Source organism: Cephus cinctus, unplaced genomic scaffold (genome assembly GCF_000341935.2).
Source record: "Cephus cinctus unplaced genomic scaffold, Ccin1 Ccin1_scaffold0597, whole genome shotgun sequence".
NCBI lineage: Eukaryota > Metazoa > Arthropoda > Insecta > Hymenoptera > Cephidae > Cephus > Cephus cinctus.
In genome coordinates, this window is record NW_014333243.1 from 1223883 (window position 1) to 1243971 (window position 20089).

The 20089-nt window shown below is 41.0% G+C and overlaps 1 protein-coding gene and 1 non-coding gene across 11 annotated transcripts in view; both read left to right on the forward strand.

The window, feature by feature from the left end:
- LOC107269064 (neurexin-1) overlaps nt 1-14167 on the forward strand; it is a 192801-nt gene extending 178634 nt beyond the window's left edge. For 8 of the 10 annotated variants that reach the window (XM_025086238.1, XM_025086240.1, XM_025086241.1 and 5 more), the window contains 5 exons: nt 8993-9234; nt 9320-9443; nt 10866-11039; nt 12127-12271; nt 12386-14167. In XM_025086238.1, coding sequence (XP_024942006.1) covers nt 8993-9234; nt 9320-9443; nt 10866-11039; nt 12127-12271; nt 12386-12803 — 1103 coding nt within the window. In that variant the 3' untranslated portion in view covers nt 12804-14167. The remainder of the gene's footprint in view (nt 1-8992; nt 9235-9319; nt 9444-10865; nt 11040-12126; nt 12272-12385) is intronic. The other 2 variants (XM_025086239.1, XM_015742506.2) reach the window with 1 other exon arrangement.
- Nucleotides 9877-9982, forward strand: LOC112494542. Its single transcript, XR_003060074.1, has one exon. It is a non-coding gene; the product is annotated as a U6atac minor spliceosomal RNA (small nuclear RNA).
- Nucleotides 14168-20089: the final 5922 nt, after the last annotated feature.

Consider the following 20089-nt stretch of genomic DNA (forward strand, 5'->3'; position numbering starts at 1 on the left):
ATTCTTGACTAAATTAAAACCTGGCTATAGTTGGGTCATGAACGTAACCTGCCAAAAAATCCTCCTAGGTCTCTTAGACGAGTCGAGAGTCCCTTCCCTTTAAAAACTCTGAAAGCGTCCATTGCGAGATATCCAGGGTGACCCAGTTGGAGTAAGCAGGTGCATAAAGCATATAGCTTATGGCCACCTTGTAAAAGTCAAGACAACGTGACAAGGACACGAAAAGACGGGGCGGTACGACCGTCATAAAAGTCGAGACGTCTTTGGAGAAATGCACAACGGGGAGCCCTGGCTGGCCCTGACCGGCCCTGACCGAGCAGGTATCCCAAGACGTTGCCAGCTGCTACGGGACCCAGGGGGTTGGTTATTGGCCACAGCCATGAGAACCCTGAATGACCTCCAAGCCTGGTATGGACTCCTAGTATCGGAAGCGCCATGCGCCTTCGCCGTTTTCCCACGCGCCCTCGCCACGTTCTCACGCGCATCCGTTCATTCCTTCTTTTTCTTCTTTACCCTCGTGCCTGTAATCCGCCGCGGTGTCTTTGTCGCTCTCACTGTCTTTCACCCATTTCTCTCTCTCTACCACATTGATCTTGTACGCTACTGACTTTTGTGTTTGCAATTTTTATGTTACGACGCTCATCCTCCCTCTCTGTCTGTCTCTGTATTCCATCGCTCTCATGATCTCCGTCTCTCGCTCTCTTCGTGTCTTTCCCGTCTTTCACGTGGGAAAAAAAAAAAAAAGAATCCTCAGCGAATCCCACGAGAAGCGACACTCCTTGCCCGACTGTCGGAGGCCGACGGACGTGGACGACTTCTTAAACGTGCATGGAGTCCTGGCCATCCAGGGTTTCGATTTCTCGCGTTCCCGGAGACTCTCCCACGGTACGATCCCGTGGGAACGGTTTAATTGGTTGGGAAGCTGAGAGCCGCCTAACTCGGTACGTTAGAAATCTTATCTTCTCGACTCTTCGTTTAACCCACGACAAGGAGATCCACTCGTTCCCTGGGATCCGGTGTCGAATTTAATTCCACCGTAAAACTTGACCCTTATCACGGTCACGCCCTCTTAATCGAAGCCACGTGACGTTTAATTGGTAGAGGCTGCCAACGTAAGGGGTACGAACTTCAAATTATTAGGACTCGACATTTTTCTATAACCGCTTCAAACGTCTTGGCTACGTCGTACTGTATTTGACGTGGGTATCCTATCTCTACTGTCCAATAATTCCCGGGGACCGTTTAAGGTAGGGAATATCGAAATTTATGTAAAAGGGATTAATTCGATATCGGAACAAGAGAGAATGGACGGTCGTTAGTTTCTTTTATGTTTAATTTACGGCCTCAATTTCTCCCACGGAACAGTGGATGGGTTACGTATAAATGTAATAAAGCCGAGAGGACTCGCCTTCCATTTCAAGGATGTCCGTCTCTAGCCATTCCCACGGTTTTCTCGATTTTCCCAGTAAGCCAGGACTCTTCCCACAGGCTGTTAACCAGGCGTGGGATAGTTCATCCTCGGGGGCAGGAATTGATCTGCTTCGGTAATAGGTGGTCAGCTTACCAAAAGAGTTAACTACGTAGATACGTATTTTTCCAAGCTTATCCAAAGCTTCCCACGGGACCTCCCGAGTCCTCTTTAGTCTCACTCCTGATCGTGAGAATCTTCTCAGCTTCGGGGGAAAGAGATTCCCAGTTCGATTAGGAGACTAGACCGTAGGTGGTGGTCGAGAGTTCTCATATTTTTACCCCCTATGCGCTTTCGCTGAGACAACGACCATACCCCCTGGTGCTGTGACGAAGAAATTATTCATTTTTCTTCTCTACGGTATACCACCGAATATTACAAATTTTACAAAAAATTTCGGGATTCCACTAGAACCTAGATACATGCTTCCGACACTGTGCTACGAAAATAAGTTTTCTCTTCTTTTTTTTCAGACTTTAAGATATTGAAAAAAAATATATATATAATTTTCATTTTATCCTTAAACCTTATGGCGACCATGCTGGAGACATGTAAAATCAACGTTTCTGGAATACCTGGATATTCAAGTATCAAGGACGGCGACTCGAGCTGCTCCTGTACCGATACGATCCTGATATTCCAGAGGTCGAATTCGGCCCTGCGCACTGGCACCTTCTCACGCTCCGTTCGAAAATCTATCGATCTCAGCGAGACAGTCATCGCTATTTCTCTCACGTGGGAAAGTAAATCCTGAAAAAGCAAAACGTGAGAACGTCTCACGGGTATCTATACGGCAATGGAAATTACGAGTTCATTTGGACAACGGTATCCGCCAGCACGTGTCACTCGTTGTCGTCATTATTGAAAGGAATAACCAGCATGGGGAGCAACCCTTTTCTCTTCGACTGTACGCCAATTGTTACGTAAAAGTATGAAGAACCGGTGACGTCATTAAAATCATAATTGCAATCTGACGTACGTGCGGCCCTGATGGTGCCTTTTTGGAGGCTTCGGCCTTCGTGCGTAAAGGGTGTCTGGAGCACTAGAGATACTTGGACGGATCAGTCTGGGTGCGTGTCAACTAATTTTAAAAGTCTGCAGGTCCTCGCTAACTGGATCAGCGCCCTTTTCTGGTGCATTGGGTAAACCGAAAGCCAAGGACCTTTGTACATGGGAAATTAACACAGGTCCTTGTTCCAAGAAAGGATCCAAGGCGTGCAGAGGACTGACCTCTGCACTGTATCTAGAAATTTGACCCAGGAGGCATCTTAATTTGGTACAGAGTCGGTTACGCTCCAGCCTCCACTAAAGACAGATCACTGTGCAAGCGACGAATAAAAAAGAATAAATTGCCACAATCAGATTGTTATTTGAAATCGGTTGTCATCGATCATTGATCATAAATCATTTGGCCGAACTCAGGTTCCTCTTCCAACGCATTTTACAATGTATGACATTCCTAGCTTTCTGAGAAAAATTAATGATGCCCTAGTTAATTCATTGAAACGTATACCGATCGTAGAAATTTAATAGGATGCCTTACAGAGAAATTTTGGAAAATTTGGATCGAGGTATTTTCGAAAAAAAAGGGTTTTTGGAGATGTATACTTTAAGTTGCTATGAAAATACAATTTCAGATCTAGGGAAATATTGGCATTATAATTACTTCAATAAGTTTGCCGATATAGGTTAGGGTTACCTACGCATCCCTATGTGTCGTGGTGAAACTCGTATGTTAAGTACGCTTGTGCACCCTTGAAAACGGCGAAGAAGTGGAGAAACTCAATACCGCCACCTCTTTGATAGGAGCCTGATATTGCTAGAACCAAATTTAGCCCTTAGTTCGAGATCTTCTCACGCTTCGTACGAGAAACCGTAAAAGTCTCGGAAGGACAGGACGCCCAACCGCCTAAATCTCATTACTTTTTGTATCGTGAGAAAAGAGAATCCTGGGAAAAGTCGAACGCGCCTGATATAAGATTAACGTTAGCACGTGCCTTCCCACGTTTTTGGAATTTTCGATTTTAACCGACTTCGCCGGTCTAGTCTCGGGTTAACACGGGGTTACGGGGCATGTCACGACCACATCCCCCCAGACCGGCGTGGGAACCTTTTATAGATATCTCGAGGATCTCGTGAATGTTCGAGAGCCGGTAGAAATTTGGCTCATAAAAGATAAAAGAAAAATTCAAATTTTCTTTCGAAAAATCACTTAGAAATTCGAGCCAATATAATACATGAAATTATTAAAAATTAAAATAGGATAAATAAAAATTCATGAAAAAAAAAAAATTAAAAATTTTCATACTCCCGGTCATATTATTCAAACGCTGTATACGAATTATCAAAAGCTGTTAATAGGGTCAATGGGTTATCAGGATTAGCCTGTCACGATAAAGCAATCAAATACTGCGTAAGCGTGACCGTCCTGTCGGAAAGGTTAGACCCAAACTAACCCAAGTGTTTAGAAGCATCAGGCAAACATAGGAAGGTAGCAGCGGCGACTAGCCTAAGCTCCGAGTAGGATGCGATGATAAAAACAAGTTCGCACAGACTCTACATATTTACCGGCTCGGAACCTCGTTAGGCTAATTGCTAGTCTGCTGTGTAAAACCAGCCGAGCAAGAAGCCGTCCAAGTCGAAAAAAGTGCGCGAAGCGTCATATCGGAATTTAATATTCTTACCGTCGTTACCATCGTGAACTCCTTATCGCGTTATCGCAACATTTTCATCGATTATCATTATTATGTAATTTGCAGGTATTACTTCATACGCACTCGGACCTATGATTTCATAGCACACCACTCCTGTGATTTCTGAATGATCGATCCTCCCACTAACTTTCCATTGTTCAAGTCAATCGTGCAAACTATTTACGATAATTACTCAGGTCCCTCAGCCGCATCCGAATACTCGTAACGTACGGTTAACGTACGTAACAGGAGTATTACTCTCGCGGCCAGACACTCATTGCCTGGGAATCATCAACGTTTCCCATACCCAGACCCTGGGTACGCCTGTTTCCCACCATAACGCGCTGTGAATCCAGACCGTCCAGACGTTCCCAAACGACTCGTGAGAGTCGTCCGGCGTCCGACTCAATTCGGAGGATATTCAAACGCGTGCCTACCGTACCCAGACATGTTTTCCTTGGAACTGCAAGAGAGTCCTCTTAATTGTCCCTGACGAAAGAATTACTCCTGGTTTCCTTACAAGGAGAGCAGGCACAAGACTTTTGCACGTAAGACTCGTCGCGGCTCTGCGCGTTGCTCCTGGGACTATCGTGAGAAACGGCCGTCGAGCCAGAACAAAGGAGGCGAATGACAGAGACAATTTCCTCAAGTAATATATTTCCGAGACGAAAAATCAAGGCAAAATAGAATATCGGAACTTGCTGGGTTTCATGATGGAATCAGCTGACGTGTACCCGGCGATCAATCATTTTGTCGATAAAAGTTTGTTCGCTGCTATTAGGATAACAAGCGGGCTGCGGGTCTGGCTTAATGTTATGGTCGATGCTCGGATACGTTGTATCGAAAAAAAATTTTATTTTACTCATTTAATGGTCTCAGGGAAATTTTTAGTTAACGTAATTATAAAAGCGCCTGCTAGTGACGAATATTTGGCGCTTTCAAATGGGCGCACGACGCACGTGGTATTGCTACAGCTATATAAATTTAGCTGTTGAGGGTATAGTGACCATTGGCTTTTCGTATAGGAGTTGTAATTCCAATTTCAATATTTAATCAATAGATATAAATATAGATATGGTTCAACCGGTTCACGGATAAACGAGAAACGTGGGAACGTCGAAAACGCTAATTATTCCGGCACCGCTTTGGGCTGCGTTCGCTGAGCTGTTAAAAGCGTGAGAAAATTGATAAATCGGCGAAACCCCAGCAGCACGTGCTGCACAACTTCACGCGAACGACAAACGCGTGACCGCTGACTGGACTGAATAATGCATAATTCTGCATTGCACCGGACGTTGCGTGCTTTGTGTGGTGAAGCGTTTTGCGAATTTTGTTGGAATAGAAATTACTGTATTATCGATTGCATGGGAAAATTAATGACGGAGATGGAAATTCGTTTGAGAACGAGGAATGAGATTTAATGGGATATTGATTATATTTTTTTATTTCCCCGACAATTGGCAGCATGAGAATCGTAACGTTTAATAATGCTGCGGCAGAGTTTTATCAAGTGTATACCATTGGACAGCCGAAATGGGTAAGGGAACCCACCGAAGATTAGGCACTTTTCTCCTCGTTCACCTTCTCGTCTCCTGATCCAATTTAACCGAATGCGCCACTTGTCTAAGCGAACGGACGCAGCCTTAACCCACTTTCAAGTAGACACCTACTCCTAACCTATAATCTCCTGGCAGTTTACTTATTAATTTAGATTATGTCGTGTAAGAGCTAATTGCTTCAAAAGGGCAGCTCACCTCGCTTCACGCTATTATCGGGTTTGACATCTTCAGTTGCCCGCGGCCATCTTTAGGCCATTCCGCTACGTCCCGGACAACTAAGCCGTTGACCCTTCGGTAGATATGGATTCGAATATTGCTAACGTATTTTCGAGGGACTATCGATTCTCGACTAATTTTTCTTATATTTCATTTAAACTTACTCCTTCGTTTCCACAGAGGTCTTTTTTCTTAGCGATTTACAAATCTAGCTTACCGCTCTACGTTACAAGTATCAATGAGCGACATTTTAAATCGTTCGGCAAGCTTTCGTTTCCTCTATACAGTAGATTTGTGATCATCGACGTTATTTGTTTTGTCCTTACAAAAATCGTTGTGAAATTTGACGATTCCAAATTCTCGCATTTAGGTCAGCCACTGCCGAGTGCTGTTCGCTCGCAGCCACACCCATCGCTCTCATGCTCTCCTAGTAAAGTGATACAGTTTATTGGACTTCTTCAGATTGGAATGTAGCGTCAGTGACACTTATCTCGAAGAAGTGTCCACGAAGTGCCTGACGAAGTGTCTTAAAACGAAAGTGACCTCTTGCTAATTGGATTAGCATAGCATGTCGCGAACTGTGCAGCACGTGCGAGATGTTTACTTCTTCGTCGCGCGTCCACTTAGATTTTAAGAACGAACATTTACCAACTGCATTTTTATACCATTCTAATAGCCCGACTATGCTCAACTAGCAAGTGCCAGGTGAACTTTGTTACTGGAACGACTTACCAAAAATGGATAAAATAGTCGTAACCTGTAATATCGACGTACGATAACCGTGGATAATAAAATTGATTTTCCATTGCATTAAATACATTTTAATCGATGATGCATTTTTCTTGTAAAATATATTAAGCTTTTGTTTTTTCAATTATGACAGTTACCAAATGACATCTCTAATTTTTTATTCTAACGAAAAATATTCAGATTGCTTATTTATATTGATTCTATTTTTGCAATTAATATTTTCGTACTTGCAATATACATCTTTGATAATTTACAACAACACGAGACATCGTGTCTCGTATTGTTTATCCACGTCTCGGATATTCGCCCGAGTTCGACGAGCCGAGACAGCGACGTACCACCTGCATTTTTATACATTTCTGGTAAAGTGACTATGCTCAACTGCCAAGTGTCTGACTGAAATTGTCACGAGTTCAATTATTTTACGCATAGTAGTCTACGGTGGTTTAGTAATTTCAAAATTCAGATTCAAATTTTTATCTTGTTGACAGTCACTTGCAGGAATGCCATAAATCATAGAGCATACAAGTAAGTAGGTACTTGGTTCAGAGCAAGTCTCGTGCTGCGTCTTGTGCCTTCATATTACCCTGTTAGAACTGAAAGTCGTTCGAGACTATCGGCAGTCGATACGCAGCGAGAAACTCGATCGACTTCATTTTCAATTATCCAAGCCGATTCGATAGCTCGAATAACCTTAGCTGGCTCAAAGCCCGAGCACTCTAGTTGGACGAGCGCGGATTTGAACGGTGCTTCGGTTTGTTCTACGAGCAATCATTCTGACTTACGTGCGTCGGGATGTGTCTGCGATTGTACGTAGCGCCAAAACTGGGTCAGATGTACTAAAAAAAATGAAAAAGGTCGAAAAGTCCCTCGTGAGCCCTTCCATTTTCTTCTGATAGCCTGGTAGGCCTGCCAGTTGGGCCCATTTTTTCTCGGGGCTCCTAAAATTATCATTCAGTCTCGACAACGGCCACCGCGGGCCATAAACCTGTTTGACCTGTTACTTTCCTATTACCAGGTGGTATTTAACTCGCCCGTGGCAGCATGGGTGTAGGCGGACCAGCCAACACGAAATACACATCCGGTTTTCGTAGCTGCTGCGATTTCTAGTTGCCTAGTAGAAAAATAGCCATATTATCGATTTTTTCTAATCAAGATCTTCCGACGGTTCAGTACGTCACCTCCAAGACGTCCATGTTGGCCTGGTGGGTGTCTCCAATTAATTTACATATCTGAAGCAAGTTGTAGGTATCATCAGGGTAGAACGCACGGGAAAAGGCTACTGCCGCACAAAGATATCGCATAAACAGTGAAATCGTATGCCAAAAAGTGGTACACATTCAAAAAGCAAAATTCATATTCTTATTTCTGAAAATAAAGTAAACACGACTTTCAGCTAAAAGATTTTTTTCTATAAAATTCAATAATTAATATTTTCAAGAGCTTCTTCCTTACCGATCACTCGTGAAATAAATAAATGACCAACAGTAACGATGAATTTCATCAGGCAAGCGTTATAAGATTGTTTACTATCACGAGGAAAATAATTTCAAAATATTCATCTGCATCGTGAACCATTGCTATCAAGAACATTGTGCAACCTGCACGAAGGGCAGACCAGTCCCTAAACTCCTCCGTATATCTCATGCTAGCCTGCTCAGAAAACCAACCAAATTTAGACCCTACAAAGGGAAAGGGCTCTTATGCAAGGCACCGTCACTGACATGGAGTCGGTAAGTGAGTCTTTGGGCTTCAAGTTGTTCTAATATTCAGTACAGAACTGGACTGACCGGTGGTCAGTCTAGGCAAAGATACCAGACACAGTTGACCATCTGCTTCTCATGCTTGCCTGGTCACTGGTCAAACCAAAATATCCGTCGAACAAAGAACCAACAAAAATTGCAACTTCTCCTGTATTCAATACTTTTGTCATGCGAAGTCAGCGTTATTATATATAAACCTTGACCTTATATCTCAAATGGACAGAATCATGATTTTTATGTACGTCGTTTATGTACATGATATTATTCTTACGTTTACACGAAGTTTGTCTAACTAACAAGAATTTTACGTTAAAACGTATTCGTGCAGGTAGCAATGGTTTCAAATAACGTTAGAAAGAATCAGAGAGCACACTCTTACTATAATCTCCTAATACACTAGTAAATAAAATATTAGATTCGTGAATAGAAGTTACTTCTTCCAATGTCGCGTATAAGCGATATGCCTAGTTGAGTTTCATGTTTATTGTGCGTGCGATTGAGGTATTGGGATTTCTTTTAATTGTCGATATATTTTGTTCGCAGGTCACCAATTGACAGTTTTCAATAGTCAATCGACTATACAGGTCGGAGGTCGTTGGAATCGCAGTAAAGGAAGAGTGGAGAGACCGTTTTTGGGTGTAATCTCAGGATTGGTCGTTAATGGAATTAAGATTTTGGAATTGACAGCGGAAAAGGATGGGAAGATTATGACCAGAGGAGACGTACAGCTACTACCAATTGGCAGTGTGCTGGACAGAGCGGCGCCATTGCAAAGGATGCAACAGGTACCCGTTACGTGAATCGATAATGCCGAATTAAAAATTAAAATGTTGCCATGGTTATATCTTTGCGAATTTACGTACTCGACAGACACCAGCCTCAGGATTTCCGGGCGTGATGGACGATTTAATATTCTCCGGAGCCGGAAGTGGCTGTTCTGGGGATGACGAAGACGAGGAGTGCACACCTATTTATGAGTCTGGTTCCGGTAAGTGTAAGTAACGTTTCGAAAGGCGTAAGCAATTCCATCTGTACCCATCCTCCCGGAGGAATTTCAAATTTTCAACCACCATCAATCCTCTTTATCCCCCTTTAGTGCAGTGCGCGTAATACCAATTTTCATCTAGACGTAGTTATTAGCACTGCTCCTTAAGCGAGCAAACCGTAGTTCCAAGTGTATCCGCTAGAGGGCAGTGTAGCTCTTCGCACGGAGTTTAACAATACATTGAAGTTTCCTACAAAAATTAGACTACAAATCGGAACGAAGATCATGTAGAAATTAGAGAAATCTTTTTCGTTATTATCTTATCTACTGCCAGTCTGTTCTTTGTATTACCTTTCGAGTTATAATTCAGAAACCAGTTTCTCGCAAGTGGTGCTCACCGAGCACAGTTGGTATATAAGACCGTGAGGCGCTAAGAATCTCTGTGTAGTATGAAAGGAGAGACGTTTAGCACTCCCCTAGACAAGGATGGAACACACATAAAATGGTAAGGCACTGTCGCCTTTGGCGGCACTTACCACATTTTTTTTTAATAACTTTTTTAATCTCTCCAATCAATAAGGCATCGTGAATTGATCGCGGCACGTTCTAACGTGCTAACACAGCACTAATAAGGGACAATTGTTGGATCATAAATGATCTCCGGTCTTCGTGTAGCGTTCAATATTTTTATCGATCGACACAGTGGGGCTGCAATCAGCCAATGACAACGATACGTAGCGAAAGAAGTATTTCAAGATTATTTTTCACCCAGTAGATTAGGTGGACGCACGTGCACCGCAGGGCTACGGACCGCCACACGTGTTAGGCTCGCGTGGTTTCACGTATCGCTTGGCATGCCACTTTTCCATCTTCATGTTTGCCTGGTTGTATCTTCAATTCATTTGCATATTTAGGATCCTCGGCCGAAGATAAACTTCCGTCCCCCTCCTTTCTCTTTGGCTCATACCTTCTCGGCCAATATGGACTCCCGATTTAAAATCTTCTCCAACTGACTAAAAACTGAATTAATGATCCCGATATCGCCATTTACAGTAAATAACAGTCCTTTGCGTATAGTCATTGTATAAAGTAAAATTAGCCCATCGTATTAATCGCGCTCAACTGACAAAATCGATAATTGACGATTGGACGCCTAAAATGAAAATCAAAAAGATTATAAAAAAGAAGAGATATTTAAAAAAAAGAGACCATGGTACATCCACGACTAAGCCTCAAGGCAGAGCTTATTATTGACTCGTGACGTAATCTCTAAGAGGAGCGATCGACCTTTAAAATATTCAATGGCTGGCAAGCTTCAAAGGCTCTCTTCGTAAACAATCAATTATCTTGGATGACGTCAAAGGCATCCTAACTACGTGCCACTTTCCTCTCGACAATTCAATAACCAGAAGCTTCCTTTTGTATCCATAGACGATCTGATAACTCCGGTCTACGTTGCTCCCACGAGGTCGCCGGTTACTCCCAAGCCAAAAAGTGACAAGGAGAATGTTCCAGAAAGTTCTTCCTGCGACGACGAGGAAGACTGCGAGGAGGGATCCGGCGATCCGAGCACCACGGAAGATATTTTCGTGACATCGACTACTGGTAAGAGCTGGAAATTTACATAAATTTTTGCCATACGTGTCCTACGCCACTGGTATTGATCCTCTCGCACCCTTTCCGTCCTGTACTTTCCAGTATTCACCTCCTGAATGGCTCGAGTACTTCCAAAACATTGACGATTCGAGCATATACGGATTTCATGCTGCTTTTGCGTTCGGCCTAGAATGAATGGAGATTCGATTTCTCAATGTCGTGGGACGATAAAGGAAGACCCTTATGGATGTGGTTGCGGTTCTCACGTGTTGAACAAGTGAATTTCGACAGGGCGAAGATTATTTCTATACGAATTTAATTCGGACGAAATTGGGTTACACAAACGGAAATAGATAGAAAGATTCTTACTGATTTATTATATTTTACGGGTTGCGTGGGGATACGGATAAATCTATTCTGGCAATTGATCTTTCTAATACGGAAATACTTGTTCCGATTTTCCTCTGTCTGAATTTCCCTCTGTTTCTCCCGTGCCCTCTCCGCCAATCCCCAATGTCCAATGGCTGACTTTACCGCCACGAAAACAACCCTCGCGTGTCTCGCAGGGGTCGGTTCAACCTGGTTCTTAATAAGTGCTGAACCGCGCTTCTGCGTGCACATTTCAAGAAAGTCCCTACCGCTAAATCACCAAAACGTTCACGTCGGCAATATTTACTTCCTACGTACAAAATTATTTGACAAATCAATTTATTCTCATAAATCCGTAGTGTTCGATGTACGGCATACATGAGTAAAAAAATTAGGAAAAAAGTGTCAAGAATGTTCGATTTTAAAAATTGTCAGAAATTACTTTTTTAACGGTTCGTGTAAATATTGACGAAAAAAAAAAAAATAAAAAAACATACCAAATACTAGGCCATCGATTAATCTGACCAGCTTGTTTTATCCTCGTGGACCGGTGTCAGCATGTGAGAGAAAAAAAATAATGTTACGCCCCTGAAACTCTCCAGATGGAACCCGCCCTCGGTAGTCACTCTTCTTACGCTACTGCTTACGCACGCGTAAATATAGCCAGGTCACTCATCGCCTCGCAATTACACATAATTACATCTCGAGCCTGTTCTTGTCATTGTAGATTCGAGCTCAGTGACGTACGCCACGCAACGTGCAACTTCGACAATTCATGTAACTACGCAAACCTTTGGATCAACGTCGCCAAGATCTACTGTGATCAACCAGTACAACACAACCAATGTCAGCGGTGAAAGCGGACTCGAAAGGTACGCCTGTCATTTACGACAACGGCGTAACATATGCCGTAGTCGCACTGAGCAAAGTGTCTAAATTTATAAATATGCATATTTATATTATAACACGTGTTCGCCTCGTTACAGCACGGTAACACATCTCACCAGCAGTCCAACCACGTCGAGTACAACGACAACGGAAATGACAGACCCACCGCCGCCGCCACCGCCACCGTACCCACCGATTCCTACACCCCCGAAAAACAACAACAATAACCGAATAACGTCTGAGGCGGCAGAGAACGCCGCACTCATAATCGGTATCATAGCTGGTGCCCTCATAGCGATAGTACTAATAATTCTGGTGATCCTGAGGTTCAAGAATCGTCCAGAAGCCAGCTACAAGGTTGACGAAAGTAAAAACTTCTGTCAGGATCCAAATGCTGCACTCCTCGGTGCGGCTGGCTCCGGACAGCCGTTCAACGGTGCCTTGAAGAATCCTGCGAACGGCAGTAAAAACGGTAAAAAACGAGAACTCAAGGATATTAAGGAGTGGTACGTGTAAAAGGACTTTGTCCTTAATCCGGGACGTTAGTAGTGCGTGAAATTAATGAACCAGATGAATTTCTCGCGATAAATAGATTTTTAGGAGAAAACATATGGCTAACTTTTAACGTGGATATCGAACGAGCCGGTACGTTCTGCGTGTATTTGATTGTGTCACGTGAAATGCGAGAAATTAACAATGGAATCTGTTTTAAAAATTTACAAAATCTACGTAGTGCGAAAGCGTTTGCTACGTTCTTTATCGTAACGGATGATCATCACGAATCGAATGAAGTATTTTCGTGGAGCTTATCGGACTCCTCGTCTTAACAGTCGCTGTAATCGTATTTTTATCTCGTGCAAGCTCACGCGACGTACCGTATCGTATGATGGTCCTGTTGGGTACTCTTCAAAATTTTCGGGAATAAAATGAAGCGAGCCAAGACTGATTGTGTTACAAAAAAATTTTAAAGGTTAATACACTAAAGAAACGCCGCACGAGAGTGTGTGCCCAATGCGTGTGCATATGTGTGGCTGAAAATAAATTGTGACGTAATTATACCGACCGCCATATGCTCGTGGTAACGGTGTAAAAATGTATACTGATAACAAAAAAATATGCTCTTAGCGACGATAAGATAGTGGAATTTGTTTTGTTAGACAAGCACACTATTTTAATTCCAACACTTTTGACGTCGTGCGACATGCGATGAGCATACGTTAGGTTACGTAGAAAAAATGCGATTACGTTTTTGTTTACAAATAGAAATACGTTGTTTAAGTGAGGCTGGAAATTGTGAATTTATTGCTAGTGTTCCTTAGGATCGAATGAAGAAAAGTGTTGGAGGTAAAATTAAATGGCGAAAGTATAATATAAATTGATCCTATCTAGTAACTATTACACTTATTGTTGTATAGAAAAAAAAAATATATATATAAAATAATTATGTTATACGTGTAAATTGTTTATTAAATTATAGATTTTAATAATAAAGAGGTCAGCGTAGTCTATACATAATTAATACGGAACATTGATAAAATTACTCGATAAATAAAAAAAAAAAGAAAATCGAGGTGTTCCATGTTTAAAGCATAAAGGCACCCTAGAGAAACCGGAATACAAGTGGAAAAAAAAAAAAAAGAAATGGAAACTGCAGGAGGATAAAAAATTGGAGATAAAAGTCTATAACGATTAAGTAAAGTAGCGTGCATAGTGCTTATACATACACAGGGTGCGAATGCAGTATTGCCAATAAAAATTAAGAGGTGTTAATAAAACGTAAATCCGATAGTGATCATCGATACGAATTCTAAGCGAACGGATGCCGTTTTTTGCGCGCACGTTTTACTCGAAGGGCCGTAGATATTCAAAAAAAAAAAAAAAAAAGAAAGCACCGTTTCTAAAGATTAAACTTTTTTTTTTGAATAACCAGCTTCAAAAACGTCACCCCCCACGCGTTCTTCTAAGATCCGATAAGCTCGTGCTATAATGTATCACGAGTATATCCGTTTGTACAACGTTAAGGATATGGTGCGTTTCCATGAAGTACATTATAAAACACATAACAATCGACAGCCACCTTGCGAACAGGTAGAATGATATCTGCGAGCGATAGAGTGTCTGTAAATATTAAGAAGAGATCAGAGATATATTTTCATAAAGACACTTTCATATTTCATTTTGTTGAATAAGTTCACACACCGACAGAACGTACACGCGCTACGATTTACGTATCTACGGATCCAATTAAAGGGAGCGAGCGTTATCGCCCTCATGAAAATGAATTCGATCGTCCTGGTCTTCGCGAAAGTCTCGAGCGCTTTGACGAACACGAATAATTGACTAATAACTAACAAGCCAAAGATTCACAATGCTCTCGCAACAGATTGTCCGAATGCGTTTCTATGCGAGCGACAAAGTAAATGGTGATGTTTATCATTTAACGAATCTATGACGTGAACACGACCTGAGATTATTGTACGTTAATTCCCAGAAATAAGATACAAGCAGAATTTCTGTAGGACGAATGTTTCAGCGACAAACGGTGAAAGGAAGGATGAACGAAGAATCCATTAGTTGTTGTAGAGAGAGGAAAGAAAAGCGAGACTGGGGAAAAACGCGAATTGGACGATAAGGAGTTGAATTTGTTATTTTTTGTTTTGTTCTACTCAATCTTGTCTTTTCTTTGTCACGGTTACTCTAGTCGAAGGAAAGGCTAAAAAAGTACACGTACCACGCGACAGACTCGTCGAAGCAATAATGAAGAGGTTTATTTGGTACAGTGATAACGTTACGCAAGTACGAGGAAGAAAGAAGATTAAAGAAATGGGAGAAAAGAAATATGAAAAAGCGCCTTTCACGTGAGGCATCCTAGCGTGTAGTCTACTTGTAAGGCTTAGATAAAGCTTTGAGTTCTTGCTATATCAGTTTCATCGGTAACGTTATACGGTCGTTGATGTAAATTATGAGAAACTTAAGTAATTTCGACGTCCAACGTTGACCGAGTTCTTTGCATTAGATAGAAAGCGGGAAATTTAAATTTCAAAAATTTACACCGATATTACATGGCTCCTTTCTTCTTCCTATCGTCGTTCTCCTCTTCATCGTTACGTCAATTTTCATTATGTCCCCACTTCAAATAAAATTCACGTAAAATCATTTGATTCGTTCATGTGAAATTTTATGCTCCAAGCCAGCCATGCTCTTGAAAACAGTACAGAGTACTGTTTAGAACTTTTTTAACTTGTGCATAATTCGCGAATTTGGAACGAACCTTGATAGAATTAATTATGTAAAATTTTATCAAATCTCGTTCCGTCCGCTCTTCCTTCTATCTTCTCTCTTTATCTTTCTCGTTCTCTTTGACTCTCTCGACTTTGCCATTAACTGCATTGAAAACTGCATCGTTCCATGAACTCATCTATATATATATAGCGTTATTTAGAAAAACCGCACAAAACTTAATTTACCATCGGAATCATATCGAGACTCCAACTTTGAGCGATGCGTTTATCCTAAATAAGTCTATCTGTAATATTGAGCACGACCACTCTCAGGTGACAACGATCATCCATTTCTTGAACAAAAAAATGTCGTGAGTTTACTCGATGCGAGGTACGTTCTTGCCATTGAAAAAAAAAAAAAAAAAAAAAAAAAAAAAAAAAAAAAAAAAAAAAAAAAAAAAAAAAAAAAAAAAAAAAAAAAAAAAAAAAAAAAAAAAAAAAAAAAAAAAAAAAAAAAAAAAAAAAAAAAAAAAAAAAAAAAAAAAAAAAAAAAAAAAAAAAAAAAAAACATACCGCCGTTGTCGCAGCTATGCCTATCTGTAACGATCTGTGCAAAGTGATGTCAGAAATGTGCAATCGACTTATGTCCACGTATAAGCCCCTTAACAGTCCTTTACTGCATCCTGCAAACTCGATAAACAAGACCTCTGTGAAATTCGAGCGCTGCTCAACATTATCCCAGAAACGATCATTGTAACAACACACGTAAAAGAGCCGTACAGTGACAGCAGTATACATTAGATATGCTCAAACAAATGATTTTTATCCCCATCGTTCAGCAAGATTAAGTGATACGAGAAACATATATACAATAAAAATCTCTATCGACTGTGACCACGACATATCACCTTTTAAATCTTTCGCTACGGCACATTCGGACCCCTTCGCTATACTGGGACCTGCAGGAGCCAAGAGTAATGAAAGAGTTAAGAGGAACGATGTCATAGCAATTGTGAATTTTTTGAAAACGTGGTCTTAAAATTTTTTTTTCTTCATATTTGCATTCGTACTCGATCAAGCAATTGGATGAAATTATAAATTTTGGAGCTTACTTGTATTGTCCAAAATGCATTACTCCAATGACGACTGATTACTTGTTACAAATATTGAAAAATGCAGGTCGAGCATTGTATCAATCTACTCACTAGTATCACTCTCAATGTCGAATGCTCGATTAACATTTCTGAAATCATATGTAATATAAAATTGATGTGGACTTTGTATTACGTGGCTAACTTAACTGGAGGCCTACGTGCAATGTTCCTTGTAAGGAACGAAAGTATCGATTTTTCAGGACGATTCCTTACACGGAACATTGCTCTTGGCTTACCGCCTCTATCTGCATATCTTTCAATGTACTGATGACTAATGTTTATACTAAAATAATTTACTTCTATACGATATCTACGAACGAAATGTTACTCTACAATTAACTGTGTATTAACTCGAAAGAAAACCATTACATTTATCAAGAGAACCTACCGACTACCTGTAGCAGCGAGGTTGCGGCGTGACATTTATTGATTAAAAAAAAAAAAGAAAAAAGAAAGGTGAAAAAATAAACTTAAGCATAAGCGCTCGGCAGTACTTAGAGTCGCTAGCTAGATGGAATTATATTTTACATTGTACAGTTACCATGGATGCACTATAGATAGAGATTACATTCGAATAAGATACCGATGTTAGCGATAAATTATAAAAGTCTGTCTTCGACAGCGTCTTTTTTGGATGATTTTCTCGTCGTTCGCTGATCCCGAATTTACTACTCTGAGCCATTATGCTTCCCGGAATGTACTAATGACATACTCTTCAAACTTCTTGACAATTTTTCATGGATACACTACGGTTTTCTCGTTTCAATGAATTTCTATCCTGCTAGCGAGAATAGCGTCGCGACGGAGACTGTCTTACGGTTAGCCTAGCGTGAATTTGAGGGACACGACAGTTTTTGAATTGCTTTTATTTTCGCGCGTGGTAGGAACGCCCGGCGATGTCGTTTCGAGCTGATTTCATTCTTCTTAGTCGAAAACTTATTGCTTAACGACGGTCTATTGTGAATAAACTATAAGGGAGAATCGTATAACGAAGGTATCATTAACAATCAATACTACTATCACTAATCATTAATGCGATTCGCTCTCGGCAAACGAAAAAGTATTAACAATCGAAACGCCATGGCTTTTTATTTAGGACGAGTTTAACACGTAGCGTATGATATATTTAGATTTTTTACACGTCAACGGGTGATACTTGCCGTAATCGTTTCGTTAGGATTCGAATTCTTAAGCGCCCATGCGAAATCTAATGGCATCAGTCGCATTGTTATTCCTTTTATTTTGGCCGACATATTAATTTTCACTTGATTCGTTAAGAGGTACACGTTAAATCTAAAAATATACGCACGCATAACGGTACTGCGTATATAATCGCATTACAGATTTATGAAAACTGAAAACATGTAAATATGTAGGAGTAACGCCATAAGTTAAAATTATACGAATAAAGTATTGGAAAATATACGTGGTATGTCTTTTCTTATTTCTACTTTCGAATAATTTATCAGTTCACATATTTCTAGGACTCGCAAATTATACAATGTAACCCTTCTATTCGTTGTCATGTCCGTTCACTGGGATTACAGAACCAGACACGAGCAGGGAGATTGTCAGTGGGCTGATTTTCTTGAAAACACTTTTATTGGGGCGTCGACTCAAAATTTATTCGAAATATAAATTGAGGCTAAATCAAAATCTCGCAGAATATACGAAGTAGATGAACATTGAATTGAAATTGTGAAAGGTTGAAAATAAATTAAGTCTTTAGAATTTAAAATAATTAATTAAATCAATAAAGCTGGATATTAACACTTGGAAATCAGAAATCCTGGCCAAGATTACTTGGAAGTACTGGAAGTTGCCCAAAATTATGTGCGCGCAAATTCGTCGCGCAGGTCTCGGTGAGTGGGAGCAGCCGGGGAGTGGGGGAAGCGCTTAAGGGCAGGGCTCGGACTCGGAGCGCTCATTCATCCTTGAGCTGGTCTCCTATATTGGTCTCTTGGAAAAACCTATCGTATTCATTTCCAACCTTCTTCTATTTCTATATTTATGTCTTCTTTACATCCTTATTTCTTTATATTTCATTCTTTACTTTCTCATTTATCTCTTTCCTTTTTGTTCTCTATTCTTATACCCCTATTCACTACTTTTCTACTTCTTAACTTCTTTATTTCTATCTTCCCTTCTCTCTTCTCGTTTCACTCCGTTCTCTCTCACTTTCCGTTGTGCTTGTCTTACACTTCCTATTCCTTTGGTCTGGTCGAGCATATCTATTCGAGTAGTCATATAAGGGTAGTCACCCTGTTAGAGTAGCTACACGTATAGACCATAGTGTCGGAGGCAGCCCTACCGCCTCATCCGCTGAGCTTGCTCAGTGGGTCGGGCCCAAGTTGTGGCCGCAACAGAACCTTATCGGTCTCCCGATAGGGGCCTTGAGCCCCCTTAGGGTATCTACGGCCATGGTCTTTCGTATAGGGAATCTAATCAGAGTGTCCAGCTCTCGCGCATTTAGTATAATTTGTTCGCTTTGCTAAAAACGCTCCAACATGTCGTTGACCCTTGGGTACTCATGTGGGTAGAGACGATCCTATGTGCCGGTGGGGAGGTCATGCGGGGTAGTCCGTTGGCTCTGGGTAAAGTCCTATCTGTGCTTGTGTTCTTGGGTCGGCTTCAGTTGGAGTAGGTGCGGGTGCTATTGAGCACCTGCTAGCACAAATTCACCCTCTGTCGGAGACATTTTGCGTGGGGATCGAGGGCTAGTTTTCCTCAATCAAAAAAAAAACACGGTCCCCATTCGGAGCCACGGAGGGGTCGTAGCTCCTTTCTGGAGAGGTAGCACCTCACGGAAATGGGCGAGGAGGCACCACTTATCATGCCCAGAAGAGATGGCAGCATTTATCATGCCCTCTTATCAACGAAAATTCGAACTAATGCAAATTCTTTAATAAAAATTGATCCACTAAAGTTTCGACGATGCGATTTTCAAATCACATTTGAAATCATTTTATCATAGAAGGCAGTATTGATGAAGAAAAACGAAGTCAAGATATGGAGAATATGGCAGAGATGGAATGGAAAATGGAGCACAGCTAAAAAGGGGATTCGAAGCATAAGGGAGGAGAGGGATGCTGTTAGGACGGAGGAGTGTAAGAAAGACAGAACTCATTCGTACTGCGATATTCGCAGAAGGCAAAAGAATATCAACGTGTATATGTCTTTATAGATAATTTATTTGACAAACGCAATAATGATACAGTATACGAAGTACAGATAAACATATATATATGATTTGCGAAAGATTAGTAATAACAATGCCATGAGAAATATATTTTAAATATCTCACTGCAATATAATATACATGTGGTATGTTATATGCGCTACCACTTTGGACTTTTCCTTTTCCAAAGGACTTTTTAACATCTTAGTTTTTAAGGATATACCAGAAGGAGAGTGATGGAGACATAGG